The sequence below is a fragment of the Pangasianodon hypophthalmus genome, chromosome 2 (genome assembly GCF_027358585.1).
Source record: "Pangasianodon hypophthalmus isolate fPanHyp1 chromosome 2, fPanHyp1.pri, whole genome shotgun sequence".
Lineage (NCBI taxonomy): Eukaryota > Metazoa > Chordata > Actinopteri > Siluriformes > Pangasiidae > Pangasianodon > Pangasianodon hypophthalmus.
This window is the reverse complement of record NC_069711.1, coordinates 4,239,670-4,261,557: the sequence shown is the minus strand read 5'-3', so window position 1 is coordinate 4,261,557 and position 21,888 is coordinate 4,239,670. Positions and strand designations below refer to the sequence as shown.

At 39.4% G+C, this 21,888-nt stretch overlaps 1 protein-coding gene and 1 long non-coding RNA gene across 10 annotated transcripts in view; one reads left to right on the top strand and one right to left on the bottom strand.

The window, feature by feature from the left end:
- Positions 1 to 1,386: 1,386 nt before the first annotated feature.
- Positions 1,387 to 11,405, top strand: LOC113545816 (uncharacterized). 7 transcript variants are annotated; one of them, XR_008300707.1, is made up of 4 exons: positions 1,387 to 2,360; positions 6,077 to 6,425; positions 6,732 to 7,597; positions 9,928 to 11,405. It is a non-coding gene; the product is annotated as an uncharacterized LOC113545816 (long non-coding RNA). The 7 variants fall into 7 exon arrangements; XR_008300709.1 differs by having other exon boundaries at positions 1,389 to 2,360; positions 6,732 to 7,193; positions 7,557 to 11,405; XR_008300708.1 differs by having other exon boundaries at positions 1,389 to 2,360; positions 6,732 to 7,193; positions 7,554 to 11,405.
- Positions 11,406 to 12,409: 1,004 nt separating this feature from the next.
- The window catches only part of kdm6al (lysine (K)-specific demethylase 6A, like), a 110,721-nt gene continuing 101,242 nt past the window's right edge, over positions 12,410 to 21,888 (bottom strand). For all 3 annotated transcript variants that reach the window (XM_026945495.3, XM_026945496.3, XM_053227710.1), the window contains 2 exons: positions 14,260 to 14,430; positions 12,410 to 13,574 (listed from right to left, as the gene is read on the bottom strand). In XM_026945495.3, the coding sequence (XP_026801296.1) occupies positions 13,545 to 13,574; positions 14,260 to 14,430 (201 nt within the window). In that variant the 3' untranslated portion in view covers positions 12,410 to 13,544. The remainder of the gene's footprint in view (positions 13,575 to 14,259; positions 14,431 to 21,888) is intronic.

Here is a 21,888-nt window from a genome sequence, read left to right as displayed (position 1 = left end):
GCCAGAAAAGATCTGGAACGAAGATTAACCTTTACCAAATTGATGGAAAGGCCAAAGTGTGGAGAAAGAAAGGATCTGCTCATGATCCAAAACATACAAGCTCATCGGTCAAGCCCGGTGGAGGTAGTGTCATGGCTTGGGCTTACATGGCTGCTTCTGGAATGGCCTCACTGATCTTTATCGATGATGTAACTCATGAAGGTAGCAGCAGAATGAATTCAGAAGTCTACAGAAACATTCTGTCTGCCAGTTTACAGAGAAATACATCCAATCTAATCGGGAGGAATTTCATCATGCAGCAAGACAATGACCCAAAACACACTGCAAACACAACAAAGGACTTCATCAGAGGGAAAAAAGTGGACGGTTTTAGACTAGCCAAGTCAATCACCAGACCTTAACCCAACTGAGCATTCATTTCACCTCCTGAAGAGGAGTCTGAATCTTAGGAAATAATATAGCCCCATACACTTCAGAATTCATCCTGCTGCTTTTGTCAGTCACATCATCAATAAATACAGCGGAACCAGTTCCATTAACAGCCATACGTGTCAGCGCCATAAGATGAGGTGGCATGCTGCTGATCATGAGCAGTCCTTTCCCTTCTCCATACTCTTCTCTTCCCATCATTCTAGTACAAGTTGATCTTTGTCTCATCTGTCCATAGGATGTTGTTCCAGAACTGTACAGGCTTATTTATTTATTTATTTATTTATTTATAGGTATTTGTGGCCAAATCTAATCTGGTCTTCCTGATTTTGAGGCTTACCAATGGTTTATATCTTGCAGTAAACCTGCTGTGATTGCTTTATTGATGATGTAATAGCAGAATGAATTCAGAAGTCTACAGAAACATTCTGTCTGCCAATTTACAGAGAAATGCAACCAATATAATTGGGAACAACTTCATCATGCAGCAAGGCAATGACCCAAAACACTCAACAAAGGACTTCATCAGGAGAAGAGGGGAAGGTTTAGCCTGGCCCAATTGAGCGTGCATTTCACCTCCTGAACGGAGAGTGAAGGGAGACCCCCCCCCCCCCCCAAAACAAACAAACAAACAAACAAATAACAACTGAACGACGCTGTGGTACGAGCCTGGAAAAGCATCACAAAAGAAGTATGCAAGAGTTTAGTGATCTCAGAGGGTCTCATACTTGATGCAGTTATTGCAAGCAAGAAATATCAAGCAACAAGCATGCAACCAAATATTATGTTATTTACTTTAATTTTTTAATTTACCTGAAGACTATCTGTTCCAATAGAACAGGGTGGCACCAAATGTGCCATGTTCTGAGTTGTGTTTTACCCATCTAACACGTCTAGATGTAAATATCAGGAAATGAAACCTGAAATTCTGATCGATCATCTCATATTCATCTTCAGTGTATAGCAAAAAGAAAAGAAGCAGCCTTGCTGTTCCAATACTTTCGGAGGGGGCTGTAGTTATGGGAGTGAGGAATTTAAGAGGAATGTAACACCAACAAATCCTGAGAGTTTAAAGTGATAACCACTGCAGTGGATATAAGCAAAAGGAAAAGGTTTCTAAGCGATACTTTGGATGCCTAACACTTTGAAGGTTCTGATTGGAAACCTTTGAAAGGAGAAACCCCAGTGCTGGATTCTGCCCAGAACCTTTAAAGATTCATCTGAAGGGACGAACCACCTCTGAGCTCTGAGGAAGCTGATAATCAGTGTGTGATATGCATCTTTACTGTACTAAACACCCTGAGAAACTCAGAAAGACAGTTCCAGTGGAGTGGGTGTAGCCTAAATCGCTTATTTAAAGCACAGCCCAGTGAATTTATGCTGATAGAAATGGGGTGGAGAGAGAGAGCTGTCAGCTGCGAACATCTTAATCAAACCTCCGACTACATTCCTCGGTTCTGAAGGCACAAACCTTAAACAGATTCGGTTCATTTACAGGCGACCCTCTGCCTCTAACCTGAGGTCAGCACTGGTGTAATGTAAACAATGCGAGACGAGGTAGTTCAGGCACGGCCCCGAAATGCAGCTGGAATCTGGAAGCGTGAACAAGCAAGCAGCCGACATTGCAGACTGACACATCGGGGTGCGCGCGAGAGCAGCGCGAGAGCAGCGCGAGCTCCACACGGCTGATAAAGCGGGACCGAGAGGGCGGCAGATGGCCAGCGCGAGGGGATGAGATCACTCACAGAAGTAGACTTTTTCTGTAATCCGGTGGGCCGTGTAACGGCAAGCGCGCGTGTACTTTAGTATTAAACCGCCTCTTTGTCCTCTTTGTGTGGTTTTAGCGAAGCAGAAGTGAAGCGAGGAGAGAGAGCTCGGAACTGTTAGCGCACAACCGGGGACGAGGCTGGGACTCCGGACACGCAGGGAAGGTAGGCCAAGCTGCACTACTCGCTCTCTGGCTCTTACCGTCTGTACCACATTTCCACAGTCAGAGCCTCGGAGCGTTCCGTCTGCTTTGTCAAACATGTCGCTGAAACACTAAACACTAAACACGGACATTTTGTGAAATACAGCCATTTCTCTCACTGCAGTCGGGTTTATTTCATTTGTTTGTATTCAGTGTGGATTAAGTTCATAACGATGTGAATTGGTGAAGTGAGGAAGAACTTGGGGGAGTTGAGCGGTGGTACTGTGTGTGTGTGTGTGTGTGTGTGTGTGTGTGTGGTCCAAGCGCATGGACCGTTTCCCAGCCAGGTTGAGTCAAGGCTCACACGCGGTCGGTTTAGTGGTGAAGTGAAGTGAAATGAGGAAGGACAGAGGGCTTTCACACCGAGCAGGGGCTGTAGGGCTGTAGGGGTCTCCGTGGGCTACCGAGAAGGGTGGTTTTCCCCTTTCCGGAGAGAGGAGGGAAGGAGCGAGGGAGGGAAGCGGAGAGAGGAGGGAAGGAGCGAGGGAGGGAAGCGGAGAGAGGAGGGAAGGAGCGAGGGAAGGAGCGAGGGAGGGAAGCGGAGAGAGGAGGGAAGGAGCGAGGGAGGGAAGCGGAGGGAAGCGGAGGGGCCGCTGTGTTGTGGAACGCGGCCAGGCGGGGAGAGCCCGGGACTGAGGGCGGGAAAAAGAAAAGGGGATGAAATATGTGGGAGAGAGAAAGACAAGACACACACACACACACACACACACACACACACACACACACTGCATGTAGTCTTTAGAGACAGACAACCAGGCCTATACACAAACATTTTTTTAATGTAAATCTTTAAATCATATTTAATTATCATTTTAAATACAATACAAACGAAAAGACTATTCTGTCTTGAAGGAATGCACACACACACACACACACACACACACACACACACACACACACGAAATAAATAGGAGAATATTCCAGCCCAGTGTAAAGTATTATATCTTATAGAGAGCAGGCTTTATATAAGATCATACAAGGGAGAACACACAAGACAAATATGACAAATATGATCAAACCTATTTAAGATGACTAAATATGAAATGACTCATCAGAATAATCACATTTTACAATGTATCTGACAGCGTTTTAAATTACACAATACATAAAACTCATTCTGAATTCTCGTGTTGGATTAATGTCATGTCAGCAGTTCTTCAAAATTTAGATGTCATGTCCTCTAAGAAAAAGGTATTAAGTTTTCTACATCATTCGTCTTACAAAATATGCCTCTGTGCTAATTATATTGAATTATTATTAATTATAATTAACCATTTTTATTAATATTAATAATTCATATCAATAAATTACTATTTATAATTAATTATCTATTAATATTAATTAAATTAATACTAACTAATATAATAATATTAAATATATTTATTTAATTATAACAGTAAATATTTAATTCCATAAACAATTCTGTATTTAAAATTTCAATCAGATTATTAAATACAAAATTGTTTATGGAATTAAATGTTTACTGTTATTGATATACTGATATAATACATGATATAACACATAAATCTAGTTTATAAATCTAATTTAAAATTGTTTAGTTATGCCGTGATGTCTCAACATATGTGGCAGACCAAGGATGCGGAAATAGTGGTGCTGAAGGTGCTGGATTCCTGAAACTGTTTTTTTTTTTTTTTTTTTTTTTATTTAAATTATATATATGTAATGTAGACAGCGTATGACACATGTATGCTGTTTAAAATTTCCAGCACCCCAAAGTAAAACACCATCTCGCATCCCTGTAGCAGACAAACAAATGGACCACAAAAGCATTTTTATTGTCTAGTGTATTTCCAGTTTATGGAGCTAGATTACTAGACAAATCATCCTCGGACATGACAGTAATATAGATTTAATCTATATAGAAGGTAAGAGTCTGTTGTTGGATAAATCATAAGCTTTATATATATATATATATATATATATATATATATATATATATATATAATATATCATTTGCTCAGATAGGCTTTAGAGACTTTAAAGTCTCGAGGATCATTTATGCATCAGAAAAGAGGTTAATACATTAGGACCATACACACCTGCTAAGACCATAGAATATAAATATGTTATATGAATGTTTTGCCTGATATCAACATCACGAGACTATTGGTATATTTAATATAAACGATTTGTTTCTAGTTATGCCTTTTTATCTGTAACTTGACTAACACGTCGAACATGTAAGTGTTTTTGTTGTATCAACACTGTGAAAGTGGTTGCACTCTGCTACAAGACCTTCTGAGGTGTTTGGGGTTGAAGGAGGGAGATTAAATTGCAGTTTCTCTAATTGAAAGCTCAGTGTTGATGTAACAGTAATTTTTATCATTTTATTGGAATTTATCCATTTCAGGATCAAAATGGTTCACTGTGAACCGTCTGTAAAGGACTGTGAATAGCTCATCTTACTATCTGTACATACAATTCATGGACAGGGCATAAGTCTTTTGCCACCAAAATTCAGTTTAAAGACATTTCATCTGTGCAATGATTCTTTTATAGGTTTAAAAAAAATCACTATTTCAACATTATATAAAATGCAATAATACAATATTAAAATAAAAATGAAAATAATTTTTTTTTTCAAGAAAGCTATTGATATCTTGTTAAATGTCCAGAAGAGCGCAACTTTGTTTTCGAACCCTGAGGTATCGCAGTCAGTGAATGGACTTGTTAAATTCCAGATTTTACACATTGGATTCAACCCAATAAGACAGTGCTTTATTGAATCCAATGTGTGTTTGATGGTAGTTACAAAACCATATAAAACCAGATATTGTCATCCTACCAAACTGGTTTTTCAAGGTATGATATCCAAAACATCTGCATTAACTGGGCAAGATAGAAAGACAGAAAACACAACAGAAAAGCAAAAAAAAAAAAAAAAAGCAGTTCAAGGTAATTTAACAGAAATCCAGAAAGAAATCTGTTCCCTGGTCTATCAGCCAATGCTTTAATTATAAGAATTGGTCTTATCAGACATTTTGCAGCTTAAAGAACACTTCACTGCCATACAAAGGCAAAAAGCTGTAACTACAATCCTGTTGGAAAATGAGTTATGGCTGAAATATACTTTTGGAGAGCTGTTTTGTCTTGTGTAAAAGGTTCAAACATGCTCACTTTTGGTGTAAAAATATTTGTCATGCTGGGCAAACAGTATTAGAAGATCCAACAGTGGGCATGAGACCACAATTTAGATTTTTCACCTTACAGATACATCAGAATGACAGAACAAGTTTAACTACGAAAGATGAATTTTGATTTATCATGCTGTACTTTGAGAAAACAAATCTTTGAGTGGCAAAATCTTACTATCAGCATGATAATGACCACAAACACATGTACAGTTTTATAAATACTTTTTGATGAGGTGACATAAGACTTGTGTTCAGTACTGTAGGTATCCTTAGGTTTTCAACATAATTGGAAAATAAAAACAATTAAAACCAGTTTTATTATTAAGAGCACAGTGCATTTCTGTATAGGATACCTATTATGTGAAGGTGTAAAAAAGGTTAACATGGTTATGCTTTAATGTCTTTTTCATCAGTACATTCTCTGGATTAGATCAATCATACATATTATCTGTGGTGAATTCTTCTCTCAGTTCTTCTTAATGTTTGTTAGTGTAGTGTATTTTTTTTTTTTTTCCCTTCACAGAAATTCAGTTTGGAGACATGGCCTTTTCCTCCTCAATGAATGACCTTCTCCTCACCCAGCCATTCAGAAAAAAAGTGACAGTAAAAGACAGCTCCCGGGATAGGACAGATCAAAATGAAGACCCGCCCCTCCACCCTTACTGCTCCCGCCTCTCTTTTAAAAGGTCCACCTGGCAGCATGTGACCCAATTACAGCACGGGAGATAAAAAGGGCACAGTGTACAGTGAAAATTCTGAACCAGCCACACAGAGACTGAAAAAGTGTTATGGGAAATAATGAATAGGAGAAAGTATTTCAAGAAAGACTGACAGATTTCTTGAGACAGTTCCACATAATTGTCACCTGTTCTGTAAGTACAATATCATCTCTGTTTTGTCATGCATTTGCAATGTAACTTGTCATAGATATTTTGGTAACAGGTACCAAGCAAAACAGTTTGTATGTCACAAACAGTGAGTCACAACACATTAAAAATACATTAGAGATGGCCAGTGAAGAGAGAGAAAATGTAAGAGAAATGTGTGTGTGTGAGATAAAGGCCCACTCAATGCCACACGTGGCTCTGCCCTTTGAAAGTGATTACTCCTTAAACACATGATGGGTGCGACTGCTGAATTACCTTAATGTTAGTGCACTCTTTCTCATTTTCCCACAGCAAGGTGATGGGTAAATTCCTGCGCTCTTTAAGAAACTGAGACTGTGGAAGTGAGGTCGCTGGAATCACAGGGAGAAGAGAAATCAGACAGAGTAAGTAGAGAATTTAACTGGGGAAATGACTGAGGAGGGGTTATGGACATGTATTGCATGCCATGTCACGATTGCGAAATTGCTTGCCAGGTTATGACAGCCAAGTGAGGAATAGGTTTGTGGGTAGTGTGTGTGTGTGTGTGTGTTGGTGGGGGAACAGCTTCTGTAAAAGGAGAAATTGAAGAGAGGAAGACAGAGGCAGGACGGCTTCCTCTACACATCCTCATCACTGATGCCATTTCATCTCTACTTTCCTTCATGCATAAAAGGCAGGTTTTTATTCTTACATGTTTTCAAGCTGATGGCCTTTTTCAAGATGTGCCTTGGTCTCAACTTGGACTTTATTCAAATTCCATTTCATCTCTTGGGGGTAACCTTATAATTACATTACAAATTCTGCCTCTGCCATATTATGTTCGTTAGTTCAAAGGTACTGAGGTGTATAAAGAGGTACAACAAACTGAAGTAGAATCTTTACTGAGGCACTTCTATAACAAGGTAGTGCTGGATAATTAATTATAATATCATTTGTGTGTATTTGCCAGTCAGTGAGTGCTTCCATTCTACCAAATGAGATCAAATTTTTAACAGTTGAAATTGTAGCAACCGACACTTTTGCTCATATTAAAGGATTTCATTTAAATGGAACATTTGTTTCAGCTAATGTGATGTTCATTATTAGTACAAATAATGAATTTCATTATGTGATTTATGCATATCTGTGTCTCAGAAGATCTGATACCACTGCATGCTGTCCTTGTTCCTCATGAAATGGTGAGTATCTGCCAACCCACAGCACCAGCAGCTGTGTGAGTCAGTGTGTGAGAGAGATAAAGAAGGACAGAGGGAGGGAGTAAATGAAGCCATGTGGGTGAAGGGTAAAGTTTGATTTTATGAATGAACTATACTGGTTAGTCATGTAGGTCAGCCTGTGTGTAGTGAAATGTTGCACCTTGCTATTGGTGTGGATATGATTTATTTCTTATATGATCTTATAGATTGTCAATAACTCATTCATTCTAGATTTGTGTTTATACTTTGAACAGAACTATTATTTTTTAATAGGCAAAATGGTCTAGATTAGGTCAAGCACTGAAGGAAACACAAGCTAAATCAGTCTACAAGGCCACCTGTCACATGTGTGTGTGTGTGTGTGTTTGTGGTGGAAGATCTCTAAGTGCAGACTTTACTCTCATTCACCTCTGAAGCACATCCAATTTGCTCTTCTTTACTGTCCTCTCAAATTTCTATAGCTTGGAGTTCAGAGGCATGTCACTTGGAGGTGGGGCAGATAGTAAAGCCAGAGCCTGGGGAGAGGAAACAGGGCAGTGGGGAGAGAGAAAGAGGCAAATGTATGAGTAACAGAAAAGTAAAGACAAGAGAGGGATTGATATGGACTGTGTGGTCGAGATAAGAATTCCCATGTATAAGGTATATCCATGCCTGTCTGTGTGTCCTCTCAGTTTCCACTGTCTGTGACGTTCCCAATGCATGTCAGCTGTGGAGCAAAGAAAAACCCATATAGCCATTTGTCTCCTGCAGTTCCAGTATCAGTATAAATATAATATTATAGGATCCAGTATAATATAATATGGTTTTGATACAATGAGTACACAAGCATTTTGAGCAAAAAAAAAAAACATTTTTGAGAATAAAGTCATTATTTTGAGAAAAAAGTCATAAAACATAAAACAACGAAAATAATGTTACTTTACAAATAAAGAAATACTTAATCTTCTGGCACATCTACACGAGATAATTATTAGTACTGGAACTTTGAAACAACCGTGGAAGAATTTGCACTTGTTTAGAAGAACGAACCACATAAACGTGAAGTAAATTGTCTTTGTTGAAAGAGAAATTGAAGACAGTGGTCACCTAGAAGGCTATCCATGGTTACATCTGTGGCATAACAGATAACTCCAGCATGCTCAGTACAGCAATCAAGTCCCCGAAGCGTTATGGCATATTGACTTGCCATTAGGCTTCAGTGTATCGTAGTCCATATGCCATTACTCATTAAGGACTTGGAGCATGCCAGAGTTCCACTCCTTCCATATCGATCATTTTGAATTTCATTAATCTACAGATGGGGTCATAAGTTTACATACGCCTTGTGGAATCTGCAAAATGTTAACATATATATAAATTTTTTTTAAATGACGGATCATAAAAATTGCGTTTTTTTTTTATTTGGTCCTGCTCTGAAATAAGCTATTTAACATAACAGATGTTTACACATAGTCCACAAGACAAAAATAACGGAATTTACACATATGAACCAGTTCACAAGTTTATATACGCTTGATTCTTAATACTGTGTGTGTTACCTGGATGATCAACGACTGTTTTTATGTTTTGTGATAGTTGTTCATGAGTCCCTTGTTTGTCCTGCCCACTGTTTTTAAGAAAAATCCTCCAGGGACTGCAAATTATTTGCTTTTCCAGCATCTTCTGCATATTCGACCCCTTTCCAACAGCGGCTGTATGATTTTGAGATCCAGCTTTTCACACTGAGGACAATTGAGAAACTCATACACAGCTATTACAAAAGGTGCAAACATTCACTGATGCTCAAGAAGGCAACACACTACATTAAGAGCCAGGGGGATGTAAACTTTTGAACAGGGTGATCGGTGTAAATTGTTATTTTATTTAAATATCTTTGCCATTCTGAAGCTGCGTAAGATAAGTGTAAATACGTTTCCCAGAAGATATAATAATAACAATTAGACGTATGTAAACTTACGCCCCCAGATGTACACACCTTCTTTGAATGGCACGCAGGTGTAACCACTGATGGCCTTGAAGGCAACCTTCAACAAAAGAAGCAATAATTTCACCAAATCCTCAGTGGTCTACATTTTAAACATATGAATGTGATATGTACCATTTTGTCATATTATTTTATTCTCTAATTATCACAACTTTTTTTTTTTTTTTTTAAATCATGAAATATCATGACTTTATTCTCGAAATCTTGTATTTTACATTTACACAGTGGCCCTAAAACACCGTCATAAATGAGAGAGGTCTGTTTGAAAAACACACTTGAAAATCTTGGCTGAAGAGTTACACATGATTGTTTTTCCTACATACACCAGATCCCTTCATCACGCTGACTTCCTCAGCCTTGGGCCTTTTTTTGCTGATTCATGGAAAAACTCGATGTGTCATGTGTCGTCACACAGCCAGTGACATCACGGAAACAGGCGATGCAGTAAAGCAGCAGTGGAAAACGGGAACACAGCAACCTTCAGTGCAGGAGACGGAAAAAGGGAGTGAGAAAGGCAGAGAGAGATAGGGAGAAAGAGAACAAGTGGGAGAAATGGTAGAGCATAAATGAAATCTCAGTAGATGGTATGCCCTTAATTACAAAGTTGATAACATTGTCCTGTTGTATACCCTTACAGATCCTATTTTTCTACTGCTCCCTATAAGCCAGTTGTAGAAAATGATCAATAAAATGTGTTATGATGCGAGTCTGTCCAAGTCGAAGAACCATTTTTCAAACCCGAGTGAGATGAGTCAGCTCCGCTAATCTGAACAGGGTTAAAAATGTATGTAAACTCCTGTTTAATTTTCCACTGGCTGGACCTAAGGCCAGCATATATCTGCTGGATCTCCTTTTTCCATGTCACATCAGCCTGCCGCACTGAAGATACAGCTGCACACTAACGCTATACAGAGGATAAGCCATTCTGTCTTTTCTGCAAGAACACGCAACTAATCAGCATGCAACCTTACATGATCATTCATCATCATGTTATTGCAGCAGAATATTACATATACTGCTGTTACTGAGAGCCAACCTACAAGAAAGATCTGCTGCATGGAATACTGTGAATTCTAAAAAAAAAAAACAGAAATCACCATAAAATTTCTGAATAAAGTGCTGAATAATGAAAGTCTCCAATTACTCCATAAGCTAAATAGCTGACCATATGCCAGTTTAACTTTTTCACCGTTGTAACTACACTGTTGTCACTGTAATACTGTAATGATTACGGTTAGACGGTTGCTCAGGAGCCCCTCAGTTGCTCAGTAGTCAGTGTAGGTCCTGTCTGCCTGTCAGCAGCTACATCTGGCTACTGGGTCTCTAATGGGCTTCATTCATTCAATCTTCTGACAAATGTACAGCATCTCCAAGACCCAAACACAAGTTTCATAATCCACTGAAAGGTAGCAGCTTCTATCTGTCACTTTGAACGATTTGAGTGATAAAGGAAGAGTGAGAAAGGAAGCATTATGTAAGAAAACTGGCTTTTAAATTCAATGATGTGTAGCATGTGGTTTATGGGATACTTGCACGGCACTAATAAAACACAAAGATCGATGTTGCAAATGAGTCTGTGAGAGTTAAAGCAATAAAAAAAAGAAATAATTCATTCAGAGATGGTTTTGTACCTGGCATGCAGTGTAGATATCTGTGTTGGTGAGCCTACAGCTACATTGTCTGCTGGGTTTCAGATCCATCTTGTAAGCATCTTGTGAAATCATGTTTGGTGCATGAGTACAGCTCAGAAATGTACATTTCTTCTTGAACATATGTTGAAGTATTTGAATAAACTAATTCCTTTAACAGAGTTTCACTTGTTATTTATTTGATAGGTTTAATTAGGTACCTCATGGACTGCGCATTGTAACTCACCCATGTTTAGAAAAAGAAAGTTAATCTACAGGGAGCACAAGTGATATTCAATAGCCTTTGCATGCTACTGTATGTAATAATGCTTCAGTTACACACCTCGTCCTTGTTACCTGACTGTTTAGATGGATTGTGCAGATGAAATCTGTTAAGGTGATAGAGTTCTGAAATACACATGTAGCGATGCCAAACAGCATGCATTACTCTGTGTTAACGCAGTGTTCATTTAGTGACAAAGAACATGCGCTACTGCGTAAAAATATCTGGGAATGGATGGGGGGAAAATGGAAAGCATTTTTTTTTTATAATTATGAATAGCAAAATAGGTAAAACAATCAGTTCTGAAATTTCACATAGTACCTATGGTCTGAAAACTTAAACATGACAATTAGAAGATTCCTGGTGTGATAGCAGCTGTGCACTGACCCGCAGAAAAGAACTAGTCTCATTTCACCAATGAAACTTATTCTTGATGCTGTAGATGACAAACATCTGAATCAGACGTTCATATTTTCAATTCAACAGAAAGGAAGACTAGATGAACTCTGTTGTCTGAATATGAATGCTGTGTTATGAGACAGTGATGAAAGGTGACAAACCACATAACAATATGGTTAAGCAACTGACAGGATTCTTGACATTACAAAGTTAATAGCTAATATGCACCATACCAAACATAATGGTCTGTAGTGTACCGTTTTTGCATAATGCCAGAAAGAGCCGGTACTCTATTTGCTCTGGGAAATTTAACTAACTTTAAATACAATTATTGGTTGCCAATAAATTTTCAAATGCTTGCTTTTCATGTGTGTAAACCATTATAATTGAAATGCACTCTCATGTAATACTAAAAAACTCTTCTAGCAAATGCATTCTGAATTATCTTCCCGTTCTTGACCAAACCAATACGAGCAAACAGGTTACACTTACAACAGATAAACAAATCAGGCATTATTTTATACGCCCAAAAGCAAATCAAAGACAAAGGCAAAAGCAGTAAAATATGACTTTGTAAACCATTAACATAACATGTGCATGGACATATTACAAACTTTTAATAACTCAATAACTTCAAACAATAAAACAATTTAATGGTTTCTGTACAATGCTTGCTAAGCAGTTTTATTTTTATATAGAAAATGCAGGAGTAGAGTTTAAATGACAAAACTCCTTCAAATTTAATGGCAGGTACTCTGGGAAAAATAACAGCATTCCATCAACAAATATCTTCAAGCAATAAATATGCATTTATAAATAGTGAAAATGTACATCAAGATTAGAAACGGGGGTGGGGGTTTAGGGGGGAATAACAATTTAAACTTTATTCCTTAGTCTATGTGCAATCCATTTTCTTTGTGACTTGGCTGGTATATTTTTGCTTCCTCATTAATTTTCCTTTTTCTTACATAAACAAAAATATTGAATATGGTTTTTATAATAATGAGACCAATAAAACATAAAAGCAGTAAAAAAATTATATCACCTAAATCTTCACATTACAAATTTTTTTTTTTTTTTTTTTTTTTTTGTAGATTTTGTCATCCAAAGAAGTGGTAAAATTGCTATCTATCATACAAAAAGACCAGCTAGGCTAGTGCCCCTCATGTAAGGGACAACCTTTTAGACACAAAGAAAAAAGGATTGTGTATCAGCTCATTAACAAAATACAAAAAAGGAAAAGAAAAAGGGAAAAGAGGGGGGAATTTCTCAAGTCAGTAGTCTTGTAAGTGACTATGCCAGTTGTTCAGACAATATATACAAAACATTCTCCCCCATAGTTTTCCCCCATGTTTTGATTTAACTTCTCTGGAGAAGCAGAGCCGAGCTGTACAGGAGGGAGCAGTCCTGTGAGGAAGTGCATCCACTACCGCCCCCTGTAGGCCAACATGATGTGCTGCACTTTAACAACATGTTGCATAGACACACACAGCTGCTTCAGCGGGCAGCCCTGGGCGGTCACTATGGATACCAGCCATGCACCGCACAGCCATGACTTTCCTGAATATCAGAAATGGTCCATTTTTTTTTAAGTTCCTGTAATGAGATATTGTTCACAGCTAAAGAGTCTTAATGTCAAGATGAAGATGAATGCAGGGGAGGAGCCTAAAAAAACAGAAAAAGGTGTTATAGTGTTTTCCCTACTCCCCCAAATGGAAAAAGGTCACTCAAAATCTACAGAACGACTTGATCAAAAATGGAATTTTCTAGCTACACAAATGCATGTATACGTGTTGTGTATAGTGGTAATTGGCATTATCAGTAGAAAATAACTCACTGAAATTTGCCTCTAGTGCAGCTGACAAAACTTCAAAGGCAAGTAATACATTTGCACTGCACATCCAGAATGCTTTAAGGCTGGTTTACTTTGACGCTGAGTGTCAGCTGAACACCACGAAAAAAAAAACTCAAATGCACAAAAACAAAAGTGAAGACAAAAAGCAGTCTTAGCTGCCACCGGACTGATCCACAGCACAGCACTTCTTGTTCAGTATAAAGATTTCATTGTTTCACTTTAGCAGTTTATGTGTCTGCTCAAAAAGTTTAAATTCCTTATGTCTTTTATATATATATATATATATATATATATATATATATATATATATATATATATATATATATATAATGTAGATAGGTAGTCTATATGTTTTTGCATAAATGTGAACACTAATTTAAACAAGGTCGCAGGGGTAAATTGCAGCCAATTAGAAAATCTAAATGCAGTATTATGTATTCAGTATTATAATGTATATTAAGTGTTATGAAGTATTAATATTAAATGTGGACTTACTAATGAAAACTGGTCATAGACCTGCATGAGGTCCTCCATCCTGTACTGTTCTAGCACCACAAAACCATCCAGGTCACTGCTGCCTTTGCGTGCACAGTCCTGGCAGTGAACCACAAATGTCTTCCGGGAGTAGCTCTCATTCGTCACAAAGAGAAGATTGAAAACTTCCACCTAAAAACGTTCAGCTTTGTTATTATTTCTGATCACAGTTGCACTGAATGAAGAGTTCAAAAACATGATAGATAAACAATGCATAAATACAGCCGCAAGCGGCAATCATCAGGGTCCAAGCACCTTCAGCAAATATCGCCGCCAGTGGCCAGAATCTTGCCAAGTTACACAGAAAAAATAAAAAGTCCACAGATGAACATACTTAACAAGTTTTGTGATGACTGCACGATATTAATTGTATGAAATGTCTGCTGAAGACAGACATGTTTTTTGAAGTAACCCAAGAGTAATTAAAATCCAGTTACAGAACTTGGAATGAAGATGTCTTTCAAGTTCCATGTGACTCCATGCAACCAATCCTCAGTTACAGCTGTTTTACTAAGTCAGGTATTACCTCACTAGGATTGATTGGCATGTTAAGTTTGCAAAAAAAATAAAAAATACACTCACCGTCCACTTTATTAGGAACACCTTGACACCTGCACATCAATATCATCATCCAATCAGCCAATCATGTGGCAGCAGCACAAATCATGCAAATATCGGTCAAGAGTGTTAGTTAATGTTCACATCAAACATCAGAATGGGGTTGGTGCCAGACCTACAACAGCAGAAGGCCAGATCAGGTTCCACTCCTGTCAGCCAAGAACAAGAATCTGAGGCTATCATGGGCATGGACTCAACCAAACTGGACAGCTGAAGATTGGAAAAAGACCAGGTGAATTTTTTTCTGATCTTCAGCTGTCCAGTGTGAGCCTGTGACCATGAAAGCCATTTTCCTCTGAGCTCTCTTATTAACAAGGTGTTTCCACCCATAGAACTGTCATTCACTCAGTGTTTTCTGTCTGTCGCACCATTCTGTGTAAACTCTAGAGATTTGAAAATCCCAGGCGATCGGCAGTTTCTGAAATACTCAAACAAGCCCATGGCACCAACAACCATGTCACGGTTAAAGTCACAGAGATCACACTTTTTCCCCATTCTGATGGTTGATGTGAACATAATGCTCTTGACCTGTATCTGCATGTTTTTTTGCACTGCGCTGCTGCCACATGGATGATTAGATAACTGCATGAATGTGCAGGTGGACGGTGAGTGTATATGCACCATACCAACTTTCAGCTCAATAGGACCTATGGCTTCTGAGAAAAAGTTATCTGAACCTAGCCACACCCCATGTATAACCACACACCAACCTTTGTATATGAACACAAAGTTTTCCTGTTTTGACCTGTCAGGTCTCTTGCAAATCCATGCAATCAATCATAAGTTAAAGCTGTGTGAGTAGATTAGGCTCTGCCTTATAAGAATTGATTGTCATGTGATGGTAATATTGTTTACAAATGTCAACATGTTTTTGATAATTATTGAGGTTTCCACAGTGCTGAGTAGTTTGACACCAACATTTGAAAATAGGTAAAAATGTCCTAGGACTAAGTCGAAAAAGGTTTTTCTTGCATATTATGCAAATGATCTCAAAATCTATGTGGGCAGAGCTAAATTGTTCCCGAGGCTTTTTTTGTTTGGGAGAATCCAAGGAATCAGAGGAAAAAGAATCTGCGGGGTCCAAGCATTCCATGCAAATAGTGCCCCTAGTGGCCAGTTCTGGCCAAGATACATAGAACAATAAAGAGACCAGACAAATATACTTATCAAGTTTTGTAATGACAGCTCAGTGCTAGTTGTTTAAAATGCCTGTTGAAAGCTGATTGGCTGAAATCAGCCATGTTTTTTGATGTAATTCAGGGATGATTAAAAATCCAGTTAAAGATTAGCAGATCAGGGCAGCACACCAAATTTCAACTCAACTGGACTTTTGGTTCCTGAGAAACAGCTATTTGAACTTAACTCCAACCCCTACAAATATGAATAGTTCCCCCCCAGTGACCAGTCTGGGTGAGACTGTCAGCTACTAGTGGCTCCCTCCCTGAAACTACCATTCAAGTTTCATGACAATAGCTTACTGGGAACCTTGTCAGATGCCTGCCAAAACCTGATTGGCAAGTGGTGGCCATGTTTTTTCAGTAACTAGGGATCATGAAAAATCCACTTACAGATTAGCACACAGATGCACCCTACCAAATTCCAGCTTGATCTGTCTTATGTTTCTTGAGCTATTTGAAGGTAAACTCTGCACCCTATGTATGACCACACCCCAACCTTTGCATCTGCCCTCAGGACCTACTACTGAACTTTTCTTTGGTACAAAACAAACAGTTTTGGTTCAAATACATATGACTAATCATTAATTACAGCTATCTGAGTAAACCAGCTCCGCCTCCTTAGAATAGATTGACTTGTGATGGCCATACTGTTTATAAATGTCAACATGTTTTTGATAATTATTGAGGTTCACACTCTCCTGAGTAGTTTGACATCAACTTTGTGAATATTAGCCAAAAAACCTAGTTTACAAAAGTAGGTTTTGCATATTAGGCAAATTATCATGAATTTGAGAGGGTGTGGCTAAATGGTTCAAAAGGCAGCTTTCTATAGTTTCAGCAATAGAATCAAGCTAGAAAATAAATTTCTTTCTGCACTTTAATTTCAAACTGATATGCTTATTTTTGTGGGCAAAAATATGAATAGCCCCCCAGTGGCCAATCTGTGAGTGGATTTGAATTTAACCTTGTCCCCTATTAAAATTTGTAAGATGAACTGTTTTACAACCATACAACCATTGTGAATAAAACCTTTGTTAATCATTTATTTCCAGACCACATCAGCATGTTTGTGAGCTTTTGAGGAGCCATAATAAGGTTATTCATTTTTAAACATATTGATAACCTCCCCTCAAAGTCAAATGGGACGTTTCTAGGAGAAAAGCAGGGTCTATAGCACACATTCTGTATGAACTATTAGGTGCTAACATTTGTTACGCTATTTTCTAAAATAAACACATCAATTTTCCAAATATTGAAAATATATAACTTAAAATATATAACAAAAACACGTTCATAAGTAACTCACACACTGAAAAATATGTATGTAAAGCTGTTGTATGTAATATGTATGTAAAATATTATTATATTTTCTTTCTTTTAAAGTGACCTCCATGGGGAAGACATGAACACAAATGTCTGCAGTCACTCAGGTTTCCTTAATAGAAATTGTTCGTTAGCTGCAACAACTCAGTGCTTTAACTTTTGATACCCACGCGCATTTCCAAGTATTCTTGTACTTTAGCCCGAGCAAAATTTTTTATATATTAAATATATATATTTTAATATATATTTATTACTCATATACAAGACTTTTTTTTTTGTGTGTGCATTTTCTTAGCTGCTAATTCTGAACTATGAGTGAAGCTATTTGACTCTGCAAGCTATTGTTATGAACAGATGTAGCTAACGTTAGCTTACTAGCAAACCGGTCTTAGGGTTATATCAGAAAACAAACAACTCCCTAAAACTACTTTATCCTTGTCTGCATCAGCTGTTGTTTAGGGGCACTGGACACCACTGGGCTATCAAACAACTAGCTAATTTCAGTAACACTTAACTTCGTTCACACGCAGTTTAACTTACATTTGTGTGTCGATATTCTCCTGACAAGACGCCGCCTCGAAGTTTTCACTGAAGAATGGGAGACCAAACACTTCTCTGTATATGGATGCTCCTCCACAGGGCTTCTGTTCACAAAGTGAAAAGAGCAAACGTACGGTCGCTTCGGTTGTTTCTGTAGATTCAAAGCTTTTAACCAAAACCGAAGAGCTTCTTCATTTTTAGAAAGCAGCTGGAGATCCTACTGCGTCTCATAACTACATTCAGCTCTGGCACACAGTTTATGGTTAAAACACACCTGCTCTAAGAAACCTTTTTGTTTGGGCCAGTTATTAAAACAACGCTTAACCGCACAGACAATACCAGTTTTCCATGAATGCACAACTATTAAAGTTAAATACAACATGTTAAATGGCAGTGTCGATAGATGATGTGATGAATACAAACTAGTCGACACTGACATGATCGCATCACACAATTCCTGCAGAATTTTCAGGTGCACTTTGATTCTGTGAATCTCCCATTCCACCCCATCCCAAAGGTATTCTATTAGATTCTGATCCAGTGACTGGGAAGAACACTGATCTCACAGTCATGTTCAAGAAACCAGTTGACTTTTGCGCTTTTTTCTTTTTTGACATGCTGGATGTAGCCATTACAAGATGGGTAAATTGTGGCTATGAAGGGATGCACATGGTCAGCAACAATATTCAAATAGGCTGTGGCATTCAAGCGATGATTGACTGGTATTAATGGGCTCAATGTGTGCCAAGAAAACACTCCCCACACCATTACACCACCTCCACCAGCCTAGACAAGGCAGGTTGGGTCTATGGACTCTTGCTGTTGGTGCCAAATTCTGACCCTACCATCCTCAGCGGAAATCAGCAGAAATCGAGATTTGTCAGACCAGGCTACATTTTTCCAGTCTTCAACTGTCCAGTTTTGGTGAGCCTGCGCCCACTGCAGCCTCAGCTCAGAAGTAGACCCAGACATGGTCTTCTGCTAGTCCATCCGCCTCAAGGTTCAACATGCTGTGCATTCTGAGATGCTTTTCTGTTCACCACAATTGTACAGAGTGGTTATCCGAGTCCCTGTAGCCTTTCTTTCAGGTCGAACTGGTCTGGCCATTCTCAGTTGACCATCAACAAGGCGTTTCTGTCTGCAGACCTACCACTCACTGGATGTTTTTTCCTTTATTGCACCATTCTGAGTAAAGTCTAGAGACTGTTGTGCATGAAAATCCCAGGGGATCAGAAATACTCCAACTAAGCCCTTCTGTCACCAACAATCATGCCATGGTCAAAGTCGCCAAGATCACGATTTTTTTTTTTCCCCATTCTGATGGTTGATGCGAACATTAACCGAGGCTGATCGCCCGTATATGCATGATTTTACGCATTACGCTGGTGCCACATGATTGGCTGATTAAATAATTGGATGAAAAAGTAGGTGTACTAGTCTGTGGAGCTGGGGGCATGGTCGAGCACTGGTTTGTGAATAGAGGGCTGAGCCTGGAAAAGTGAGTGGAACTCACTTGGACCTGCACCTGTGTGGGATTGATCTTACAAGTTTTCTGTGTTTCAGTGATCAGCGGCAAAGATAAAAGGGGGAGAGACGAGAGCCATGAAAGAGAGAGAGAGAGCTGAGCAGCACAGAGCAGAATGTGTGTAAATCTGCTTAGTATAATAAAATTGCTGAAAAATGAAGAAAATAGTGAAAGAAAATAAAGAGCCCTTTTTGAGTTGTCCCAAACCTGCCTCCCGTCTCCTCATTCATGGTTCAAGCTGTAAAACTGGTGCCAAAACCCAGGAAATTGAGGAAGATCATCCATCATGCAGTCCTCGCCCCTCATGGAGATCGTCAAGATCCTCACCGACATCCACCAGACACAACATTAGGCCCTCCTCAAGCTGCGCATGGAGTAGGTGCATCACTTTCAGGCCCTTCTCCAAGCCCAAGCAGAGGACTGGCAGGTGGTACAGAACCTGGTCCTCTAGCAGCAGCCCCGGCAGCTGCCACGGTCATGCCTCACAACACTCTCCAAGATGGGACCATAGGACAACCTGGAAGTGTTTATCAATCTCTTAAAGCTTGCCACAGAAGCGTGGGGCTGGCCAGACTCACAGTGGGTGGGGTCCACTCGCTGCTCCTACTGTCAGGGGAAGCCCAGCTCGCAGCCCAACAGCTTCTGGTCATGGTGGACCACTTCTACATTTTCCTGACTTCTCTCTCCCCTTTGTTTTGCAGACTCACGCATCAGACAGAGGGCTGGAGCCATGTTGTCCCTGGCGGTGGAGGGGGAGGAGTTCCCCGTGCTGTACATTTACACAAGTTCTCGGTGCAAGAGAGTAAGTACAGCACAAACAAGTGTCTGGCCATCCAATGGGCAGACCTCACACTCTAACAAAGCCTTCACCCTCTGTTCAGACCATGTCCCGCTACAGTGGCTCCACCGTACGAAGGATGCCAAAGCGTGGATCACTTGTTGGCATCTGGCACTTCAGCGTGGTCCACAGGCCAGGGGTGCAGTTGGCTGTTGCAGATTTCCTCTCTTGGCATGGGACAGAGTCATCAGGCCTGAGTCGGGCAGTGGGGATAGGGGGAGGCTGGGGCATAGTTGAGCGCCGGTTTGTTAATGGAGGGTGGAGCTGGGAAAAGTGAGTGGTAAGGACCTACACCTGTGCGGGATTTGTCTAAAAGTGTTCTGTGTTTCAGTGAGCGGCAGCAAGGGTAAGAGGGAGAGAGACAAGAGCCACGAGAGAGAGAGGATGAAATTTCCTAGGTAAAATGGTTGAGGAGATATGCAATTTTTATTTACAAAGCCCTCTTTAGGTCCATTATTATAATAATTGAGAGGTAGCCACAGTGTGTCCTACTGACTATGCAAATTTTGTAGAAATCAAACTTTCATTTTCATTCATAAGATGCAGCTCTTTCAGTACATACATGCAATGGCCTAAAATTCACTGACCTATAAGGGCCAAATGATTTGGCCAATCAAAAATTGTTTTATTATGTTCGTCAGCTAACTCTCTACTTGCTAAATATCATAATACACAATACATAACATTAAAACCACTGACAGGTGAAGTGAACAACATGGATTATCTCATTACAATGGCACCTATCAAGAGGTGGTAAATATTAGGCAGCAAGTGAACAGTCAGTTCTAGAAAAAGGGCCAAGCAAAAGGATCTGAGTGACTTTGACAAGGGCCAAATTGTGATGGCTAGACGACTGGGTCAGAGCATCTCCAAAACAGCAGATCTTGAGGACTGTTCCCAGTATGCAGTGGTTAGTACCTACCAAAAGTGGTGCAAGGCAGTGTGATGCTCTGGGCAATGTTCTGCTGGGAAACCTTGGGTCCTGGCATTCACCTGGAAGCTATTTTGGCACATACCATCTAGCTAAACACTGTTGCAGACCAAGAACACCAATTCATGGCAATGGTATTCCCTAAAGGCAGTGGCATTTTTCAGCACGATAACGCACCCTGCCGCACTGCAAAAATTGTTCAGGAATGGTCTGAGGAACAAGGTGTTGACTTGGCCTTCAATTTCCCCAGATCTCAATCTGATCAAGCATCTGTGGCAAGTGCTGGACAAACAATTCCGATCCATGGAGGCCCCACCTCGCAACTTACAGGACTTAAAGGATGCTGCTAATGTCTTGGTGCTAGATACCACAGCACACCTTTAGAGGTCTTGTGGAGTCCATGCCTTGACAAGTCAGAGCTGTTTTGGTGCCTCAACAGGAATCTACACAATCTTAGGCAGGTGGTTTTAACGTTATGGCTGATTGTTGTATATGATGATCTAGATGATCTAATGGATGACCTAGGAGTAGTCTGAAAAAGAATGTTTTTCAGAAAATTAAAAATATCAGAAAGGTTGTCAGCCAAAGGTAATTACACTCTATGGCACAAAAAATGCAGGAGGACTCAGGAATTCTT